General features: G+C 44.7%; 1 protein-coding gene across 3 annotated transcripts in view; it reads right to left on the bottom strand.

Moving 5' to 3' along the window:
* Positions 1–15,215, bottom strand: part of KIAA1958 (KIAA1958 ortholog) — a 291,070-nt gene that overhangs the window by 227,547 nt on the left and 48,308 nt on the right. For all 3 annotated transcript variants that reach the window (XM_078676638.1, XM_078676639.1, XM_078676637.1), the window contains one exon: positions 10,603–11,782. In XM_078676638.1, coding sequence (XP_078532764.1) covers positions 10,603–11,758 — 1,156 coding nt within the window. In that variant the 5' untranslated portion in view covers positions 11,759–11,782. The remainder of the gene's footprint in view (positions 1–10,602; positions 11,783–15,215) is intronic.

Here is a 15,215-nt window from a genome sequence, read left to right on the forward strand (position 1 = left end):
CAGTGGGGCATCTTCTGGCCTGTGACCTAGTCACAGCAAGCACATGTGCTGGCAAGCCTAACATTTCCATGTGAGTCCTCTGCTCCACTTCTGACCATTGTGATGACTCCAAATCATTGCCCAACAAACAATCAACTGGGAGGTCTGAACTGACTACAACTTTCTTTTGTCCCTTCACTCCACCCCAGGAGAAAGCCACAATTGCCACACTATGACTAGTAGTGACATTGCTGGCATTGGTCACCAGGAAATCAGTACCTGGCATGATCTGTCCAGGGTCCACAAAGTTAGGTGTCACCATGGTGACACTGGCACAAGTGTCCCTATAGGCCTGAGCCATTTTGCCATTTATCAAAGGTGTCTGCCTGTATTTGCCCAAAGTATTGGGACTTATGTCAGGGGATATATCCATATCCCCTGTACAGACAAGGACAGCCTGAGTGAGTGTGCCAACTAAGTTGTCAGACCCCTCAGTTCCCAAGGTTAACCCAACTAATGCCTTGGGAGGTACACTACCACTACTGACTGTACTAGGGGGTGCAGTTGCCTTAGGGGCTGTAGTGGCAGGAGTTTGTCCTCCTCTTTTGGTGCACTCACTAAACCAGTGAGACTTACTTTTGCAGTACTGGCACCACCTCTTTGACTGGCCTTCTTGAGTCTTCTTCTTCTGGGAAGCCTGACCCCCACCCTCTTTGGTTTGTTGGGGACCTGGTGAAGACTTCTGGTCATTTTGTTCACTCTTAACATTACCCTTCTGGTCTGCTTTCTTCTGACCACCCTGGTTCTGGTTCTGGTTCTGCTTGATCCTTGTCCTGACCCATTTGTCTGCCTTCTTTCCCAATTCTTGGGGAGAGGTCAGATCTGAATCAACAAGGTGCTGGTGCAACAACTGGTTCTGACAATTGTTTAACATTTGTTCTCTCATCATAAGATTATACAATCCTGTGTAATCTGTAACCTTGCTACCCAGCAACCAGCCCTCCAAAGCCTTAGTGGCACTATCCACAAAGTCAGACCAGTCCTGAGACTGAGTTTTCTGGGTGTCTCTGAACAGCAACCTGTACTGCTCAGTGGTTAAACCAAACCCATCAATCAGTGCATTTTTCAGGACCTGGTAATCATTAGCATCCTCCACTCTTGTAGTGAGGAGCTTATCTCTACCTTTACCATCAAAGGAGAGCCACAGTATAGCTGCCCACTGACTTCGGGGAATGCACTGCACAGTGCAGGCCCTCTCCAAAGCAGCCATCCATTTCTGGATATCATCCCCTTGCTTAAAGGGGGGCACTATTTTAGTCAGGTGTTTAGTATCTAAACCCTTCTCTCTATCTCTTGGGAGATTGCTGCCACCAGTGGGAGCTAGCCCACTCATCTGCTGCTCTCTAGCAAAGGCAAGCTTTTCTTTGGCCAGGGCAAGTTCTTCCCTTTCAATCCTCAGAGCAGCCTGTCTCATCCTAGCTTCATGCTCTATTCTCTGAGGGGAAGTCACTCTCCTCTGTGGAGAGTTCCTCCTCCTCTGGGAAGAGGCATTAGAGTGCAGAGATCTATTGGAGTCCCTAGAAAGAGATCTATCTCTCCTAACTCCAAGGTTAGGCCTACTCAGGGTCAGTACTGGGGGTCCCCCAGATCCTAGCCCAAGCAAGTCTAAGTTGGCCCTGGTTAGCCTTCTGACTACCTCAAGACCTTTGTCTACCTCATCCCCAGAGAGTTCCTCCTGATCCTCCTCTCCCTCAACTGCTGTAGCAGTGTTGGGGAGGTCTGGATCCCCAGAGGTTCCCTCTAAGGCTGGCATGTTCTCATGTAACTGAGAAATCTTTCTGGCATCATATGTCTCTAAGAGACCTATCAGAAAGGGAATGGTGGGGTTAGACCCCTGCTTCAGTTTCCTGGAGGTAAAGACTTGTCTCATCTCCTGGAAACTGAGAGCTGCATATCTTGAAGTGACCTGTGGAGGGTCAACACTGACCAGGGGAGTCTCAGTAGATTCTCCCTGGGTAGACATGCTTTTCTAGTGAGGTGTAAGTGGTGCACTTACCTACACTATATGTTTGCCTACTGATCCCTTGCTAGAGTTGTAGTTTAGGGTGTGGTAGGCCCTAGGAGCTACAACAGCTGGTTCAGTAGAACTCAGAGTATTCTAAGCTAAGTTATATGTACCTTTAGTACTTATGTGATCTTTCACAAGATATTCTTAGGATATGTGTGGTAAAACAACAGCAAGCTCAAATCCCAACCGCTGCTCACCAATGTGAGAAGTTGGCCTGATGTGCAGTGCTCACTATTCTAGTGATCACTATATATCAGTCCAAACAACCCTTATTGATGATTGGTTGTAAGTCAACCTTATAGACCAGCTATCCTAGTAGCATGGATACGAGCAGTCTAAGGCTAAGACTCTAGAGGGCGTGTTAAGCCAGCTGTTTTACCATCACATTACCCCTTGAACACCCAGTGAAAGGACACCACACAAGTGTTATGAAAATAAACAGTGTATTTATTAGAAACACAACAACCCTGTACTCTTTATGAGGACAGGGTGCTAGGCACACAACAAAACTCTTACGAAAATACTTAAGTTAGCACAGTATATACAAATGCCCGAGGGGCACGAAAAACCATATACTCTAAAAGTGGAATGCGAAATTACTAGCAGGTAAGTACAATACTAATAGGCTTTGGAATCGCTAGGACTTGACTAGGGAATCGGTAGATTACTTCTAGGAGGCCTAGGGGACTCGGGTGCAGAGTGTGCACTCTCACGCGGGATGCGGGACAAAGTCTATGGAAGCTAGTAACGCTAAAGTTAGTGTTCACGGGCGAACCCGACCTGGTAGGGAGAAAACGACAGTGGATCCTGACCCTTGGATAGTGAGGCTATGCTGGGGCACCGAAATGCCGAAGTTACCTAGCCCAGGGGCTGCAGCTGCATATGTCTCAAAAGACGTCGGGAATCCTCGTTGCCGGACCAGGAGCCTGGGAGAAAGATGCTGGCAGGCGACCAGTGAAGAGAGTTCGAGTTGATCCAAGCCTGGATCTTGAAGATGGATGACACCTGAAAGCAGAGGGGACCAAGTTCGTGACTACTAGCCAGTAGTCAGTGGGCACCAGGAGGGCACCGGATGGTAGTCACCTCGACTAGGTGAGTGGGCGACGCTGGCTCTGCAGATCTCACGGACCAGGAGGCGTTGTCGGCGACCAGGATGGAGAGGCGAGCTGTCCCACGATGGATGAAGCTGTCGGCGTTGAAGTTACCCAGGATTGGGCAACAAGCCTTGGCTAATTCAAGCCCACGCGGTGGACTCAAAATGGCGTCTTGAGTGGACCAGGAGGGTCCGGGGTGCTCTTCTTCTGGAAGGGAGCAAGGGCCAGTCTGGAGCAACCAGACCAGCAGCAGTGATGTCGTCGGGCGTCGTTCAGAAGGCCACAAGCCAGCGGGCTAGTAGCCAAACAACGCGGTGAGCAGCAAAAAGCAGAAGGGCCCCACGCCGATCGTGGAGATGCTGGGGGGCTGATCTTCGGTGCTGGAGCTGCTCAGGGTCGGGGCTTCTCGGACCCCAAAGCACTCACCAGGAAATTACTCGGCGGGCTTGCTGTGCAGAAGTCGTGCAGTCTTGGCAATAGTCGGTCCCTTGAGGTCTCGTCGCACTCACGGTTCTCAGCTTGGCTGTAGAGGTGAGTAGAGGTCGGAGGTGCCAGGGAAGCCGGGTCTTGTCGAGCTGGGCAGTCGGATTCCGGAGGAAGGACTTGCAGCAGACCGCAGTGTTCTTGATGGTGCCTGCGGATGCAGGGTGACTACTCCTTAGTCACAAGGGAGAATCTTGAAGAAGGAAATCTTGAAGTCCTTTCGTAGAAAGTCGTGTCTTGATTCCAAAGATGATCTAATTTGGAAGGGGGCCTGCTCCTACCTTTATCTGGGAAAAGGGGGCTGGCACGCGACTAAGTCCTGCCCTATGGGTGGGACCAGGAGGGGGGAGGTTACACCCCTCTCCTTTGGCGGGCTTTCCCCAGGCCAGGGGCTGGAGTGCCCCTGGAACTGGTTTCAGCCGGCCTATGCACAGTGAGCACCGGGGTGCCACTTGCAGTCACCTTCCTCTGTAGCCCTGCCTACCTGGAATACACAAAACCCTGTCTGGGACGGTGCTGGCACCGCCCCTGGCAGGAAACCCTTTGTCCTTGCCTCCTGCTCTGGGAGGACTCCCAGCAGCAGGAGGGCAGACTTGTGTCTCGGTGGCAGCATCCATTTTGTGGATGCTAAGGCTCTGTCTGACTTTAACCGGGGTTACAGGTTACATACATGTCGTGTCCCTCTAGAAGGGTGGAATGCTAACCCCGTCGCCAGAATTGGCGAGGGGTTAGTATTCCAATTCGTATGACACCTTACTCGACATGTTTTGATAAAGCGATACCAGAGTTGGCATATAACCGCGAGGATTATAATGCACTTAAGAGTATATGGTATGCGATATCATGGAAACGGCTAAGGGATGGATCCCGAAAGCCGCAGACAGGCTCAGCTCATGCCAGAGCACCATCTCACACGATTCCAAGCACTCTGCCTTCAGGATTGTTAAGGCCTGCCATAGGAGTGACTGATAGGAGATCTGTGTGTCCATTTTAGGGTTAGATATAGGTATACTATATCTAAAGCAAAGGGTGAGTACACCACCTTGCCCCAGCTGTCGTGCAGCCAGTTGTGTCAGTTTAGTTAGTCAGTCCAGGGGTGGCACAATACATGCTTCAGCCCCTGGGAGACTTCTGGGTGCACCTCAGCCCTGGGTACAGGGACTTGGAGAGGGCCCAGTGCCAATTAAGTACCTGAGTACAATTTGGATAGAGAGAACAGCTAGGCTGTGGGTCTGATTAGCAGGCCCACAGCCAGGGAAAGTCGTAAACCAGTGCAGCAAAAAGCAAAAATCTGGGTGATCATAGGATTGCAGACCCTACTCTCCGACAAATGCCAATAGTTTTAACTCTTGCAAATGTGACACCTATAGCATTTGTAATGCAATATGTGTTGTATTTACGTGACTTAGATGTATTGATATTACAAATAACAATGGCTTTTATTTTATTTTAGTAATTAATACTTAAATAAAAGTTGTGTAGAGAGAGAAAGAGCGAGAGAGGTTTGTAGAGAGAGAGTTAGAGAGTAAGAGAGAGTATGCGAAGTGTGTAGAGAGAGAGAGAGAGAGATGTGTAGAGAGAGAGAGAGGGGTGTAGAGAGAGAGAGGGGTGTAGAGAGGTGTGTAGAGAAAGAGTGAGAGAGAAAGAGAGGTGTGTTGAGAGAGAGAGAGGTTTGTATAGAGAGAGAGAGAGAGAGAGAGAGGTGGTTAGAGAGAGAGATGTGTGTATATATATATATATATATATATATATATATATATATATATATATATAGAGAGAGAGAGAGAGAGAGAGATGTGTGTGTAGAGAGAGAAGTGTGTAGAGAGAGAAGTGTGTAGAGAGAGAGAGAGAGAGAGAGGTGTGTAGCGAGAGAATGAGAGAGTAAGAGAGTGTGCGAGGTGTGTAGAGAGAAAGAGAGAGATAGAGAGGTGTGTAGAGAGAGAGATAGAGGTGTTTATAGGAAAGAGAGAGAAAGAAAGAGGTGTGTAGATAGAGAGAGCGAGAGAGAGAGAGTTGTGTAGAGAGAGAGGTATGTAGAGAGAGAGAGAGAGAGAGGTGTATAAAGAGATAGAGAGAGTGAGGTATGTAGAGAGAGAGACAGAGAGAGAGAGAGAGGTGTAGAGAGAGAGAGAGAGGTGTAGAGAGAGAGAGATAGGTGTGTATAGCGAGAGAGAGAGACAGAGTGAGAGTTACTAGGACAGACAGTGATCGTGACGGTATGTAGAGAGAGAGAGAGGTGTGTAGAGAGACAGAGGTGTGTATATATATATATATATATATATATATATATATATATATATATCTCGGCATGGATAGCACTGTCTAATCCTATGCTTAAAAACTTTGATAGAAAAACAGACATTTGAGGTGAGCAGATCTAGAGTGTCGCTGGTGTTGAGAGTGCTCTAACAGGAGCTGCTTTCCACCTAAACTGAGACCTACCCAGAGTTCTCTCCTTCTTTTTTGCATAATTTATGCGTCACTCTATGCCTGAAAGGGTTTTGTTTTGACTTAATACTGGGTGCTCCCTTGTGTCTGGACAAAGCTATACCTCTCTGAAGAGCTCTAATTAGAGCGAAACACTGTGTCAGGGGTTGCTTTTATTCATTTCAGGTTGGCTTGAGTTGGTATTTTACCAATTCAAAGCTGTAATATTGTGCCTGGAGTGATAAATGGCTTTTGTTATTTGACAGCTCGGCAAGGACTGCACTGTACTAGTCCTATGCTTAAAGACTTTGCTGTTTAAATGGCGAAAGACTGTCATTTTCTATCTCGGCATGGATAGCACTGTCTAATCCTATGCTTAAAAACTTTGATAGAAAAACAGACATTTGAGGTGAGCAGATCTAGAGTGTCGCTGGTGTTGAGAGTGCTCCAACAGGAGCTGCTTTCCACCTAAACTGAGACCTACCCAGAGTTCTCTCCTTCTTTTTTGCATAATTTATGCGTCACTCTATGCCTGAAAGGGTTTTGTTTTGACTTAATACTGGGTGCTCCCTTGTGTCTGGACAAAGCTATACCTCTCTGAAGAGCTCTAATTAGAGCGAAACACTGTGTCAGGGGTTGCTTTTATTCATTTCAGGTTGGCTTGAGTTGGTATTTTACCAATTCAAAGCTGTAATATTGTGCCTGGAGTGATAAATGGCTTTTGTTATTTGACAGCTCGGCAAGGACTGCACTGTACTAGTCCTATGCTTAAAGACTTTGCTGTTTAAATGGCGAAAGACTTTGTCATTTTCTATCTCGGCATGGATAGCACTGTCTAATCCTATGCTTAAAAACTTTGATAGAAAAACAGACATTTGAGGTGAGCAGATCTAGAGTGTCGCTGGTGTTGGGAGTGCTCTAACAGGAGCTGCTTTCCACCTAAACTGAGACCTACCCAGAGTTCTCTCCTTCTTTTTTGCATATATATATATATATATATATATATATATATATATATATATATAGAGAGAGAGAGAGAGAGAGAGAGAGAGAGAGAGAGAAAGGTGTGTGTAGAGAGAGAGAGAGAGGTGTGTAGAGAGAGTGAGAGGTGTGTAGAGAGAGAGCGAGAGATAGAGCGGTGTGTAGAGAGAGAGATAGAGGTGTTTATAGGAAAGATAGAGGCGTGTAGCTTGAAAGAGGTCGCAAGAGAGAGAGAGAGATAGAGTTGTGTAGAGAGGGACAGATCGAGTGAGAGAGACAGGGAGAGAGGGGTGTATAAAGAGATAGAGAGAGTGAGGTATGTAGAGAGAGAGACAGAGAGAGAGAGAGGTGTGTAGAGAGAGAGAGATAGGTGTGTATAGGGAGAGAGAGAGAGATAGGTGTGTATAGGGAGAGAGAGAGAGAGATAGAGTGAGAGTTAGTTAGAGAGCTAGTGATCGACAGACATAGTCATATAAATATATTCAGACAGACAGTATTAGACAGACAGAGATAGAAAGACCGAGCTAGACAGATATAGTTAGATAAACAGACAGATAGAGTCATACAGGCATGCAGACAGAGTTAGACAGTTAGATATAGACAGATAGAGTTAGACTGAGAGAGTTAGATAGACATAGTCTGACAGACGTAGTTAGATAGACAGAGTTATCCAGATAGACAGACAGACAGACAGACAGAGTTAAATAGACCTACGGACTTTAATTTCAATATAGTGAAAGGCTGAAAGTATTCCACCATGTTTATAATAAAATGTGACCACGCTAACATACTGTTTAAGACAGTATCCTTTAAAAAGTACATGTTTTTGCTGGTTCAGAATGTTCAGAGTAAAGCATGAATTAAGGACATCAATAAAGGCGGATGTCTCTGTCTAGCTTGTGCTCTCCTGGCGTCTCGGGTGGGTTTAGTGTTAACACGTAATTGACAAACCCATTGTCTCTGTCTGTGTTATTGCCCACTGGCGCCTGTTGTCTGTTTCAAGCAGAGAGGAAAGAGCTGGAGAAGGTGGATGTATGCGCTGCTAAGGGAGAAGAGAGGGGGTACCCTTATAAGAATGGCTCTGTCTGCCTTGTCCCCAGTGGCGCCAGTTGTCGGTTCCAAAGTAACAATAAAATAAACAGACAGCCAACGCCACCATGTGGTGGACTGTCGATAGTGTCACTGTGGAGAATTAAGTGCGGATTACGAGCACCGAAAACCACCAGCTCCAATTAAGCACCTATACCACCAATGTGTGCTTGGTAAATCAGTAAGCTGTACTGGGTGATTGATAAGGCCTATTCGCTCAAAAGTGTCAGCTTATGATGCTGGCCCCAGACTACTCAATACTTACTGGTATGTGACCATCTCCGAGCCGGATAAGCCCTGTTGGATGTTTCAGCAAATCAGAGTACGTTAAGAAATGTGAGTTAAAACTGTGCATGGCGAAAAAACAAAAAGCATGACAGGAGGGGCTTGGAGATAGTGTGTCGCAGTAGTGAGAAGCAATAAACTAATGCCGGTTATAAAATACATTTTGTGCGGAGTGTGGAGGCTTCTAGATTATCTCATCATTTTGCTTGCGTAGATACAAATATCCTTTTTTACCAGCTAAAAAAAAACATTTTGGTTAACAAACACCTCCATCATGTCATAAATAAAGACGCAATAGGCGTAGAACATATCACCCCATTTAGATGTATTAGGCAAATTAGACTCTTGTAACACAGAGGTGATTCCTTTGGCAACATGGATAAAATATATGACGTCGAGAGAAGGGCGTCAACTTCAGCAACAAATTAGCTCCATGTACTGTGGTCAAGGCGTGTAACAATTAAGTGGATATGCTAGTAACATTAAAAGTGAAACCCAAACTACCATGAACGTATGCGGCAATTCTCTAAAATACTAAATTCCCAGTAAAACAAGCAAACCAAGAAACCGTGGAAATAGGGGCAGTTTCTCTAGTCTAGTAAGACATGTGGACATCCTGGGATATTTATATTTTAAAGCGTAACCGTCAACCGCAGACAGTACATCGTAGCAAAAGAAGGGCGACATATCAAGAATACAACTGAGGAGGGAGCACTGGGTACTGAGAGGTGGAGGGCTACTTAGTGTAGAGTAGAAATGGTGCGAGTAATGTAGCCTCCGAGCAGAAAGAAATTCTGGTGGAACACAATACCAACAAGCAAAGCAGTAAAGGGCTTCGGATGGCAAATGGTGATTGATCACTTTCGCGGCCCCTTTGATGTTCTCTGTGGCCGCGCAGCTCACTGAACATCAAAGCGGCCGCGAAAGTGAGCATGCAGGCGGACAAATGGTGCGCTCGCCCCGCTAACATGCACTGTGCCCGATCCGCACTTTGGGAGCATTTTTGAAAGCCCCACTAAATATCTCGCCAAAGCATCGCTAACGCGATGGCTTAGGCGAAACCTAAAAAGGAGCATGCAGAAGAAACAAGTGTGGGCAGTGGAAATCATTGTACCATGTACACCGTAGGGGATACCATGTAATTTGACTGAACCTAAATATGGTATACACTCACAGTTTACGTTAAATAAAAAGTCCTGATATATAAACAAATGCTTAATAGAAAGGTATGATGGATAACACAGTGGTGATGTTAAGTTGAATAGTAAGTTACAAATGTAATTACATTGTATTTTCTACAGTACTTTAATGAAAATTTATAAAAACACATAACCCGAAGTAACCACCCGTTACTAAGGCTATAAAAGTAAAATAGGGATAACTGTTACATTCTATATGTAGCTAAGAGCATCTAATTGAGTGGCAGAAAAATACATTTAGATGAGATGCATACATTTGACGTTGTGGCATTATATACAGAGAACAAATGGTAAAATCATACTTCTCAACCCTTTCCATACATCAAAAGTAAGGGCTAGTTTTTTTCAAATGTTTAAATGAGATGTAAGTTGTTTGATTGCAAAACAGAACATTAAAAAAATATGTTACTGTGAAAACCAGATATTTCAGGTTCTGTGCCTGTGATAGCAGAGCTGTTTTGCCTCAAGTAGCTGTATAGTGGAAAAAATGTCTGCTATACCAACCTAAAGGTAATTCCACTTACAAGTTCTGGTTTGGCTTACAGTGAAAAGATAAAAAAATGAAAAATTGTTAATTCTCCTAATTTTTCTGCATTGGTGTAACACCCTTGCATATAGAGGGGACAGCAGCCCAAGTAAACCTTTTTCACGACGAAACAATAAAACCGCTACTAATATATACAAAGTACATTTAAGCAGGCATTAAATTAGGTACCTCTTTTAGAATGCTTCACTTGTTAATATGCAGGGCAGGACTGGCCATAACGGGCATTGGGCATTTCCCCGGGAGGCTGGAAGGCTGGGACCCGTTTTGCAGTGGTGCAGGACTGTTTTGCAGCTGAGCTAGAATATCACCCCCAAGTAGCAAAAGCAGCAGTGCTTCACACCTTAAAACCCACCCCCACCCCCAGGGAGGGCTGGTCTGACAAAATTGCCAGGGAGGTTTTGGGTTTCCAGTCCGGCCCTGTTAATATGTGCTAGCATGAAGGGTCCATACCTGGTAGTGACTGTGCTGAGGAATCGCTGATTGGAGCAGTGCTAAGTTGCTGTTGGCTGGAGCTCACCTCCGGCTCTGCACTAACTGAGGGAGATGCTGCCATTTCACACAACGCATCTGGTTTCAGTACAGGTGGAAAGAGCTCCTCAGTAACCGCCTGTTCATCTTGTCCGGGAATCTGCAGAGCTGATAATGGAATGCTGATTGGCTGATTGCTGCTAGAAGTACTGACAGGCATCTGAATGGGTCCCTGTTGATTGACTGCTGAGGAGCAAGCTGGCCCTGTGTTAATAGAGGGCAAAGAAGTCCTTGCAGGTTTTTGAATCGGAGGAGGTCTTGTTAGGACTGGAGGAGAAGCAGACATCCTTTGCAGATCTAGTTCGGCATTGAGAGAAGCAGCTGTTAGAGTGGTGGGATTTGTGGCCCCAACAAAGGAGGGTCCTGCATGACTCTGGGGTTTCTGCTTTGACATGTGCGTCAAGGACAATGCAGGACCATCAATCCCACCAGTAAGTTCTGCGTTTGCAACAATATAATAATCCTCAGGAATTTCCTGCTTAATTTTCTTGATGAGAACATCATCACTGTTCTCATCAATTATCAGAGACCCTGGAATACCAGACAGCCCGACTACTTGTCTTTTTCTAGAAAGATTTGGAGATCTTTGGGCCCGAGCTTCAAAGTCACTTTCTTCATCGGTCCCAGAAGACTCGCAAACCATATCAAAAAGAGTGGCTTCATCTTCATATTCCTCCACTGGCTCATCCAGCTCTGATGGCTCGCTTCCGTAGGAAAAGTCACAAGAGTCTCTAGTTCTACTGTCTATCTTTGATTTTCCGGTCCTTCCCGGGTGCCTTTCTAAGGGGCTGGTTTGCAATTCTGAAGGCACACCTGTGATACTAGGGCTATCTGAATTGAAACTTCTGTTATCTTGGAAACACATCCTCTCCTGGGAGCCTGCCCGGCATGTGGCAGTCAATGGCCAGTGGTATGCATGTCCTGCACTGCAGCCCCACATCGCAGTCAAGTTGCCATGGGAACCTTCAGACAGCAGGTGCTTCAGGTTGGGGATGAGACTACAAATCGTTCCATGGCTATGAGCCCAACTAACCAGTTTGGAAAGGTTTTCAGAAGACGTGTGAAGGCAATCCTCCATGCTGAAAGAGGAACCTGCTCTCTCCTGAAAAATAAAAATATGAAAAAAAGATACAGGCATTAGGAACAACTATTTGCATTATTTAAAACAACAAACCATAACTTCACAGTTGACTCAAAATCTAGATGTCACATGTTATTCAATGCTAAGGCCACTACCCAGTTCAGCCCTTCATGATGCGAAGTTAATTCAAATTTGCCATAACCAAGGAAATGTCGCTTATCCCTTCCATTCACTGGAACACTGAAGACACTATTTCTATACAAGTTGTATTCCAAACCACCTGAAAGAAAATCTACCAGCAGCTCTTGTCACTGGTCCAGCATGAAGCACTAGCTGTTGCCCTCCAGTATACAGAGGAATACTTTTGAGGAGAAGATTGCAACCAGAAATCTGCGCTTCATTAATAGTCTGAGACATAAAACATACACTCCCATAAACTCATGGATGATCATCTGTTTTTTATGTTTGAAAACTAAAGATTGTTCAGGTGTGTTTAGTCCAATCATCTCCCAAGAGAACTACAGCAAATCTGTATATGCATGTTCAATTCAATAGTTTCACAAAATTCAGAGCACCTCTACTCCGATCACGTTTGCTTTTGGTCTAGCATATTTCTACGTCTGCTATTTCCAAAGTCACAAAATGGTTTCTTGGTAAGTCCAGGGAGCCTGATATTATATGAAAAATGATTATCTGGTGCATAAGGTTACTCGGCTAACATCTTTCTTTCTGCCTCCTGGTTATTCGCAGCTGGGACCATTTCTACACAGTGCTCAGTTAGCTCTTGAGCTACTGGGTCTCGCTTCAACCATGTTTTCTATGACATTTCCTCAGAGTCTACATCTATGTCTGTAGTGCTCCTATGTGTGAATATTACCTTGCACAGAAGGCTGGAATGTAAGGAGTTTTTCAATCTATGCTTCCGTTTAAGGATGCAGACCCCTCATTCACTAGGTGGCATGCTTCTTCACAGGGAGTCACCCCTCACCAGCAATTAAGTTGTTTTGAGGGCTCAATGGATCCCTTTTTTGGGAGGAGTAAAGTAGGATGAATACTATTTTAGTTTCCTCTTTATTAAAATTGCATCTGATGTTACTACCTCTTAAGTTTATTGATATTCTAGTTCACTAATACAAGGTCAACAATGTGTGTGATGTGCATGTGGAAGATTATGAAACCTCCTTCTTCACTCTTCAATTGCTTAACATGTTTCTCCGGTTTTGGTAGAATGTTAATATATAAACTACAAAGAAGAGATACGTTGCCCCACACAGGCATTTGTAGTTGGGGCAACAGAAATGTTCTAGCTGGAGGAGCCGAGATAATTGACGTTCTGGCTCTCAAAGACTCTTCTGAAATGAGTTTATTATTGTAAACCATTTAACCAATAAATTCATTTGGTGTGATGACAAAGTGGAAGCAATTTCCTCGATTCTGTAACATGCAAGTCTTCTGTATGGAGGTATGGAGCGAGTGAAGGGCCATTCAGTGAAGAAGGAGAAAGGGAAAGTGGCTATAGCCTGCAATGAGGTTTATTTAACCGCCTGACTGCTGCTGGATATACCCCACATTTCTTTTTGTGTAGGTTCTTGGATACCCCACCGGATTGTAGGATATCTGAAAGCTGACTACACAATGTTTGTATTTGTAAAACAGCTCACAATAAAAGAGAAACCTCCAGGTCCCCCAAAAAATGTATTTAACAGTGGACTGTAGCTCTGTTTTGCCTATATTCCGGTTTGTTCATATCAAATAAGTTTAGAAAAAGCTCCTCCTAGCATCTATTTGTTTCATGTGTCATTACATGATTAATTCTTATGCAAAAGTTAGTGCTTTGGAGATCGTTAGCAGAACAGAAACAAACAAACCTTTGTGGACGGAGCAGCAATGAAGCCTGGAGTCATAGAAGTTGCCCTCAAATGCTAGGTTGATGTTATTGAGCTAACAGGAGTCTTTTCCAACAGGTAACAGTGAGGTTCTTAATGCAAATAATGGCTGATGATCATTGTAGTCTAGAGAAGGATTTACAGAGTCCTCCCCAAATTGTGTGACTGGCCTAGATATCGTCTACACACATAGCTTGTACATTTTGCAGGCCTAATAAGAATGTTCAATCTGATATCATGGAGACCAAGATGAAAGAGCTGGTGTCCACTGTATTTTTGATTCAAAACAGGATCTCTATTTGGAGCATTTATTTCAGGAAGGATTTGTGTGACTTCATGCATATGAATGAAGAGGAATAATAAGTCTTATCAGGAACATTGATTTAATTTCATCCCCATTTGAAACATCATGCCAATATCAAGGAGCACATAACTCAAGAAAGAAAGTCCCTCATATTTCCCATAAGAGTCCTGGGAGACATGTAGTTCACCGCATACATAAGCTACAGGTGTGTATATATTCTCAATCAGACAACAACAATGGCTTAAGGACACAATCTAAAAGGAGGAATTCGGGGGCAGAGGATAGCGGCAGAGGGATGCCCTCTCTCTTTCTCTCTGAGCTCGGTATGCCAAGCCTGTGGCTTGGCCTCTGGGGACCCTTTGTGGGACTCAAAACTGCAGGTGTGGGATACTGATGCGGAGGTAATGGATGTCACTTAATTAAGAAGAATGGCCCTCAGGTGTACAAAAGGAGCAGGGATAATATGCCCATGGAGCCAAGGTTGTAGCAATATATTAGGCGACAGGTTTATGAGGGGCTCTAATGGGAAGAACTAATGCGGAGAGTGGGCCACTATGTTTTTACTTGTCTACACAAGCAACTGCTTTGTAATGGCAGCATGGGGGACCCCCAAAGGTTTCGGTGGGTGTCTTCTGATGGGGCAGATTCTAGGAACAGACTTGATAGACCAGATGGCTGGGAACACATTCAAGCAGAAAAATTGTCAAAGCAGGAGGCAGCATTAACCAGCAGGGTCTGGTGGGGACCCGGCCATGACTTGAGAGCACTGCAGCGCTGCAGCTAAGACAAAAAGTTTGTCAAACAATAACAGGCGGTGAAACAGAATTCTGTTCGCCAGCAAATGAGCAAGAAAGATGGTTCAATAAAAGAAAAATATGGTGAATCTACTGCAGACAAGCAGGTAAAGAGGTAAAACAAAATTATGGCAGGTTTGGGTACTATACTAAAGTTAAACAAAGTGTGAAGAACATCTGCTGTGGTGAAAACTACCTGGATAGAACAGAAAACAAATTAAAGGAAGGTTTATATGGTGGTGAAAACACAGAACAGAAAAGTATAGCATCTTTAGCTCATTCTGGCCACACAAAGGAGCTTCAAGAACCCAAAGAATGTCAAGGCTCAACGTTAAATGAAATGCTATGGCTTGAAAATAAGCTAGATAGGTTTCCATAGATACAAAGTTCATGCAACAATAAGAGTCCTGTTTTACTCCAATATAGCCTCAGAGGGATACCTCACTAAGGTGATGCAGTCCTTCCTTGCT

This window comes from Lissotriton helveticus, chromosome 2_1 (genome assembly GCF_964261635.1).
Source record: "Lissotriton helveticus chromosome 2_1, aLisHel1.1, whole genome shotgun sequence".
In the NCBI taxonomy this organism is placed as follows: Eukaryota; Metazoa; Chordata; class Amphibia; order Caudata; family Salamandridae; genus Lissotriton; species Lissotriton helveticus.